The sequence below is a fragment of the Akebia trifoliata genome, chromosome 8, assembly GCF_017979445.1.
Source record: "Akebia trifoliata isolate Shusen 1 chromosome 8, ASM1797944v1, whole genome shotgun sequence".
NCBI lineage: Eukaryota > Viridiplantae > Streptophyta > Magnoliopsida > Ranunculales > Lardizabalaceae > Akebia > Akebia trifoliata.
This window is the reverse complement of record NC_141382.1, coordinates 5,456,557-5,464,453: the sequence shown is the minus strand read 5'-3', so window position 1 is coordinate 5,464,453 and position 7,897 is coordinate 5,456,557. Positions and strand designations below refer to the sequence as shown.

General features: G+C 35.4%; 1 protein-coding gene across 1 annotated transcript; it reads right to left on the bottom strand.

The window, feature by feature from the left end:
- Positions 1 to 4,562: 4,562 nt before the first annotated feature.
- LOC147395677 (uncharacterized) lies at positions 4,563 to 5,171 on the bottom strand. The gene has a single exon (XM_086449078.1). The coding sequence runs from the start codon at positions 5,169 to 5,171 to the stop codon at positions 4,563 to 4,565; it is 609 nt and encodes a 202-aa protein (XP_086305204.1).
- Positions 5,172 to 7,897: the final 2,726 nt, after the last annotated feature.

The following is a 7,897-nucleotide window of genomic DNA, read 5'->3' as shown; positions in this document are numbered from 1 at the left end:
CTCTCTAAGGTCCTCAACCCTCTCTCCCTCTTTCTTCCCCACTTCTTCTCCCATCTTTTAGTTAACAAATTGCGAGTCGACTCGCTGATTTTTGGGACATTGAAAATTTGAATCGATTTTATTTAAAAATTAAGCATGTGGTTAACTCACCGATTTAATACATGTGGTAACTCAAAATTTGCGAGTTAACCCACTGAATTTAATGCACGTAACGACTCATAAATCAAATTTCTTTGATAAATATCATCAATGAGTCAATTCATTAATTTCATGTACGTGGCATTGAAAATCAATTTTCTATTATTCAAAATATGATCGAATTGATCCATTAATTTTTGGTGTCATGTATGCCTCATTAAATCATGTAATTATTTTAACCGTAGGATTTGTTTAGTAAATCCGATGCAATTTGATGATGATTGGACCCTAGTTTGACTTTTAGTCTTTGAATGTTGACCGTAGGATATTTTTGGATCGCAGTAGAGACTGATCATCTTGATCAGACGGGTTCGGTGCCTAACACCTTCCGAAATCCATAACCTGACCCCTTACTCATCTCTCTGATCCATGGACTGACTCATATCCATTTGGAGTTAATTTTGGTTCCTAGACCTAAACTAGGTGGCGACTCCCTATTCTTTTAAAAAATTCCCGAGATACGTAGATCGGACCCCTAATCCGCTATTCAGCAGACGGCCGCGGGAGTCGAGGCGATTTCACTCGTCCAAGACAACTGTAAATGAAGTTTATCCATAAATAATGGTACAGCATTTGACTTGTGGTATTGAAGAGAGTTATTATGGATCCAACTTCCAACAATAAACACTTAATGGTTTACTACTTTTGTTCCAAACATAAACCATCCAATTATTAACCTTTCTTCTAAATGGTTTGAAACTGTAATCCCTAAAGAGAATGGTTGAAACTTGAAACCTAGTTCAATCTTAAATCTCTATCGGATTTGAAATCAAATCAGGTCTCTAATCCAATTCACAAGGGTGTGGATCGGGTTCGGGTTTTGTATTGGATTGAATAAAATTGATTAATAAGAAAATTTTAAATTGAAATAAAATTTTATTTTGGATTTGGCTTAATTAGAATTGAATTGTTTTCATAGTTTTTGGTTCTTTGGAATGAAACAAAGATGTGGCATTTTGGAGAAAGAATCATTGTGGATCACATTTTGTACAACAAATATAGGTTATAAAATCTCAAAGCATATTCTAAGGGAGCTGAATTAGATTAATCCACCTTGTCCTATCATTTTTTTTTTTTAAACTATTAATTATTATTATTATTAAACAAACATGAATCAAAATCCTTTTTTAGAGAGATAAGATCAACACCAGTAAGCCCTAAATCGACCTGAATTTAACAAGCTAAAAATTTTTGATGCCATCCCTACTTTTCGGGTTTAAGATCAAGTCCGTAACCCTTGTTTTTTTTTTTTTTTTTTGAGTGGCTAAGGTTTGTGAGCTGTCCAAACTACATGACAGCCTCAACTACTTTATGTGCCCTAAGTATTTTACCTTTAAAAGAAAAATTCGAGGGGCACAATGGAGGATCACAGAGATGTTCACGACTCAATAAGATAAAAGAGACAAAGCAATAGGGAGAAAGTGACAGATTCTAACTTGCCACTAAATTATCATTCTATTGGGTTATGGTCCAAGGCAGCTGAATTTCATCAAATTCGAGAGACCAAGACATCAAAATTATCATTGTCGACAGGTCGAAACCATCAAATTAATTGAGAGGGAGAAATTCAACGGCTTTGAGCCATCAAATTTGGGGAATATAAAAAATTTCAATGGCCTTGGACCATCCAAATTTGATTTCTAAAAATCGTCAAATTTTCCACTTTTCATGTAGTGATGTATCTTAGGAGGACTTAAGGCTTAGCCACTATAATCAATAATAATGTAAATTTGGATTGAAATTAAAGAATGAAAATTTGCAATCCAACGCACTTCATTTAATGATAATGAAAATTTGAAGAAATATTTTCTAATTTCAGATGTAATAAATGCAAAATTTTCTTGGTCATAATCAAAGATGGGGTTTTGTTAACGTTTGCCCTAACGGCACATGTTAAAGTGCAATAAATACAACTTGGGATTAACCATCCGAGGGTATTTTGGTAATAAAATTTTTGAGCCACTTTGGCTTGAGTCTGGATCAGGCATATAAGACTAGGTAGATGGGCTGAAATCTCACTCCCAGATCTCAAATCTTGTCATATAGATCTCCAAATGCATGCATAAAAAAAAGAACTTTCTTATAAAACAAATATGACCAAATTAACTTTTTCATTTGTCCTAGTGAGAATATTACCATTATAGTCCAAAGTATGAAGCCATGTATTTCATTTTCTCTCTCAAGAATAAATAACAGTGTCTAACCGCGTTGGACACTAAAAGAGTTCAACCCCAATAAGGTTATGCCATGTATATCCAAACAACCTAGAAACTTGAGCAACTTTAATTTAGGGACCGACTGGTTGCACACCAACCTTAAAAAGTTGTTTATTTATTTTTATATTTTTATAACCTCTATCTTAATCTAATGCTTGCACTCAAATACCCAACCTTTTAGGATTTAAGCTTTATTTTAACTTGTAGTTATGTATTCTTTGTTCGTGTTTTGTGATTGATTTTGTTCATGTTCTTTTCAGCTCCAACTTAATTAAGATACTAATTTTTTAATCTTTGGTTAAAATTTAACCTAAACCTATGTATTTCAAGAGAACGTAATTTTGTAAACATGATTTTGAAATAAAAAAATATTTCTTGCAAAAATTACTGAACTAACAATAATTTCTTTCGGCATAGTTGAGGAAGAACAACAAATTTTTATTTAAAAAAAAAAGGGAGTGCACATTTTTTTCAAAATTATTTTTGAAGTGTAATCATTCAAATGGAGTGCAAAAGGGAATTTTTAAATGATGGAGTTCAATTGGTAATGGGTGGTGTGCATCTAGTTGGTCCCTTAATTTATAGTTAACCAATAATTTTCTTTTCATCATGGGTCATTATCTTTTTGATGTTGTATGTTTAATGTCTACAATGATACTTTATTTAGAATTACGATGCATACTATTCACATGTAGAAATTTATTAAAAAAATTTACACCGAATCGTACATGATCATCTAAACTGACATCATAAAAATTATTATAGCCATTGATCTAGCTATATCCTAAGAAAACAACGAATTATACAACAAAGAAACTCACTAAAACTCATGGTCATAAAGTTAATATAATAAGGTATTAGTAATGATACCCCATAAAAAATGAGACCCATCGATTGATGGTCCCAGGAGTATGTGAAAAAGGGGGTCTGTTGAATTTACTTAGATTTAGTTAAATTTCACGGACCATGACGTTGAATTTATACATTTTTTTCATGTAATGGTACTAGTGTATTTCAGGCAATAGAAAAATGAAGTATAACCATGGATTTGAGATGCAAATTATTTGTAATATTGACTTTTAATTTTAGAGAGAAAAAAGAGAGGGAGGGTTTGGGATTAGGATTTGAGAGAGAGAAAATTAGGTACATTGACCATTAAAAGATATGGCTATTTTAAGGTTATAAAAGCTTTCTTTTAAAATGATATTATTGAAAACGCGAAGGTGGCATGTGCAAATGCACATGTATCAAAATGACTTATTTGTAATTTAAAAAGGGTCATTTTTGTGATATTGAAAATTACGTAACTGTAGTTTTTTTTTTTTTCTTTTCTTTTAAAGATTAAAGGGGGTTAGACAAACGCCCCAACTAGAAGAAAAAGGATTACAATCTATCATAGTTGTGCCCGGAGGCATCCTTACATACCATGTCCATAAGATGACTCTACCAATTAAAGGGATGAATGAGGCTAGGAAATTTGCAGCTCAGTGGCATCCTCTAAAGTTGAACTTGAACTCAATGCTTTGTAAGAGGCCAACCATAGTCTTAATTTCCTTCACCAACATTTCTTCTTTCCAAGGAGTTACACACTCCCCTTTGATACATGCAATGCCAACTTGAGAGTCAAACCTGACCTCTAGGGCATGAATGTGTTCCTGTCCAGCCATGAACATGCCCTTGAGTATTGTTTGCAGTTCATGGAAGAGGGCTGTCTTGCCTTGGGTCACCTCAGTCAGCGCTTTCACCACATGAACTCTACTATCTCTGATGATGATTCCTTCACCACCCATATATATTGCCTCTAAAGGACCCATCGGTGTTTAGAATAAAAGTGCTCTCAATAGGCCTAACCCATCTACATTTCATAGGGATTCTTAGCTCGAGCCTTGGGTTTAAGCTCCAAAAGGCCATGAAGGCTCTGGAGGATGCATTGTCTTCCACACAAGCATCCGAGTTTTGGATTTCCTGCCGAACATCCCTAACAATGAAGGACTCTAAAAGGTAAGGAGGCTTGAAGTTATTCTGGTTCAGCCTTCCACACCTCTTGGCTCATATGCGATGGATGAAGGCATTAAAAGCCAACTTCTTCACCCAGGAGGGCAACGACTTGCCTCTAAAGTTGCTGCAAGCCCACTTTACTTCTAAGCTCTATGATCTATTTGAATGGTTTATGTTTGATCTCCTTAAAATTCTTTGCCACAACTCAAAAGAGAAGTCACATCCAAGAAACACATGGTCCTCAAACTCATCAGCTGAATTCCTGTAGAAGTAGCACTTGGAGTCTTGGATAATACCCTTAGCCTTCAATAAGTCTTGGGTCTTAAGCCCTTTGCTGAGGCACAACCAAGTGGTGGCACTGTAACGGTTAATGTTGTTAGGAAACCATATCAGACCATGCCACCTGACCTGAGGGTTTAAAGCTTTGATGGCCTTGTAGACTGTCTTCATCGTGAAGTAGCCATTGGAGTCAGAAGTCCAAATCACTTTGTCCCTTCTGGTGTTATCAATCTCCATGGACCTGATTTGATCCCACAAGCCTCTAGCACCGTAGCCATGTGAGGAGGTAATACCTATTGCTCTCACCTTAGCCTTCCTGTGCAGTCTAGTGTCGAAGGAGTTCTCTAGCTGGAGGTTGTTGAGAATCACCCCCACAGGGGTCCAGGGGTCATGCCACACGAGAGTGATGCTCCCATCTCCAATCCTGTGAACCACAAGGTCTTGGATAAAAGCCCTCATTTGAAACACTTTCATCCACATCCTTAAAGCATTTTGGAAGAGGGCATTGTCCAGAAGTGGTTCCCTATTAGAACATTCTTTTGTATCTAAGCTACCCAGATGCTGCTTTTGTTAGAAGCAATGTCCCACACTGACTTAGCAATTCTAGGCTATTCTGGTACTTTAGCTCATGGAACCCCAGCCCTCCTTCTTTCTTATCTCTGGCCATTTTCTTCCAACTAATACAATGCATCTTCTTGCCCATGTCAGGCCCAACTCATAGGAATCTGGCACAAATCCTTTCGATCTCCTTAAACATTGTTTGGGGCAGCATCAGAACACTCGACCAATAGACTTGCATGCTACACAACACTGACTTGATGAGCTCCGTACGCCCTGCAAGGGGAAAAAAACCTGGCCTTCCGGATTTCCTACTAAAATGACCCTGAGTATATTACTTTCAAACATAAAAGTGGTGGCATTTATGTCCACTCAAGTTTTGATTCGTTTTCTCTCATTAGAGGGTTTTGTTAACAGGTGCATTAAATACACCTTGAAAATAAGCGCTTGAGGGTATTTTTGATAATAAAAATTTCTTTCGAGAGCATTTTTGGTAGGAATTTCTATTTCCAAGGTGTAATTAGGGTATTTTTTATAATAAAAAATTCTTTGGCGTGCATTTTTTATAGGAAAATCTATTTCCAAGGTGTAATTAATACACCAAAACGTGTACCGCTTAGGGCACATGTTAAAATTCACGAAGGATTGTTAAGACTCGCATGCGGCACATGTTAACTAACGTGTGCACTTTGACACAGGTTAAGATGCATTAAATATAAGTATGACCTTGAAGTGAGAAGCAGGCAGTCTGCTTCAAATTTTGAAGGAACATCCTTGTTAACAAGGCATGTGGTGTTTTGAATTTATTTCACACCCTTACATTTTTGCTAATATTTGAAAGACCTCCTTGGAAATGCCCCGTGTAACTCAATGGAGAGGGTGTAATTCAATGGAGAGGTTTCTTCAAATTTGAAGTGGGCTGCCCACTTCAAAGTTTTTTTTTTTTTTTGTTTTTCCATTAAATACTCCTCCAAATTTGACTTTTCTGAAGAAAAAATAAGTAAATTCCCAAGAACTCATTGACGCGGAAGGCGTAAAAACTGTAGATTTTTCCCTTAGGTACACGTCAATTGAGTTTATGAGTCCCTTTGTCAGGTTGAATTACAAAAGAGTGCTGATAATTTAACGTACTTTAGCGCACGCACCTGATGCACGCTAACGTGGAAGCACATAATTTATTTTAAAAAAAGAGAGAAAGTTTCTCTCTTTCGCTCGTTTTTTGCCCACATTTATTTTTTTAGATTTCAAATCTTAAAAGAGATTGTTGGGCCCACATTGATTATCACATTAACAATCCAACAAACAACTATCTAGATTTCATGAAAATAATGATATTTAAAAAAAATAAAAATAAAAACAATTATTTTTCAAGCTTGATCCAAGGTATTTAAATAGACGGCTACTGAGCACCTAAATTTAAAAATAATATTCAAAAGAATGCCACAAGGTGATTGGATCTCCAAGTTTATTTTTTTCACTATGGGTAGGAGAGAGAAACTCTTTTTTCTTTTAAAAATAAGTTATGTGTGCTTCCACGTCAGCATGCGTGTGCTAAAACTATTTCAAATTATAAGCACTCTTACAAAATCATTACACAAAATAGAAACGATGGCTGGGGATGTTAGAAAAAATAGAACTTGAAAATAAGAAAAAAAATACTCTGAGGCACGTAATAATCTACGTTGTCTTATAGATAGCAGAAGCCCCCATTCAGATTGAACATGAAGATGCAGATGGGTTGTTGGCGAACTTGTCTTCAAAATACAACAGAGTCCAGTTTTATTACAACTGTATATTTCCTCAAATTTTACACTATTTTGAGAAAATCTGTCATATATAATCTCGGATACATGAATGCCTCTTTTTGTAGAAAATTTTGAATTAATTAAATTTTAACAGAATTGATCTATAGGAATAAATAACAATTACAAAAGTCACATCCATTCATAAATGGATTAAGAAATTCAATAGGTATGAAACCCATTGGAACTACTAGGCACCTATTCGAATCAAAGAATTCGTGAAGCACCATGTGGGCCCCTTCGACACCTTTCGGACCGATTTTGGTGCCTATCCAAATTTGGATGGCCCTCTTTAATATTTGATTTTCGACGCCTCACATTTTAACAGACGCTTTAACAAACGATTTCAAGCCGTTGGATATGACGCAAACGGGCGCTTGAGATTAAAAGTTGCGTTTAAGTTATAACTTAAACGATATTTACAGCGCCGTCCTTCATCTTTGTAATAATTAGTACTACCTCCCTTATTCAATTTAAAGAAGAAAAAAATATAGTAGAACTCTCTCTCTCTCTCTCGTCTCTCTCACTGAAACCCTCCCTCCCTCTCAACCCTCTCTCTCACTTTCTCATTCTCCATCTCAAGAAACTGAGTTACAAATTGTTTTATCTGATTCTTCCAGAAAACAATTCAAGTTTGACCTTGTATTTGATCCCCAGGATAATCAAAGTAATCTTAATCTAGGGGGAAAAAACCATATATAATTTTTTGTTTAAAGAGGATTCAGTTTTATGGGTTTGTGTTTGATTCTCATTTCTGAAGTTTTTCAGTAATTTTACAATGAACCATCTCATTTTAATTTATGTACTATAAGATCCAAAGAAAGGAAAGATATGGGTTGAGAGGTA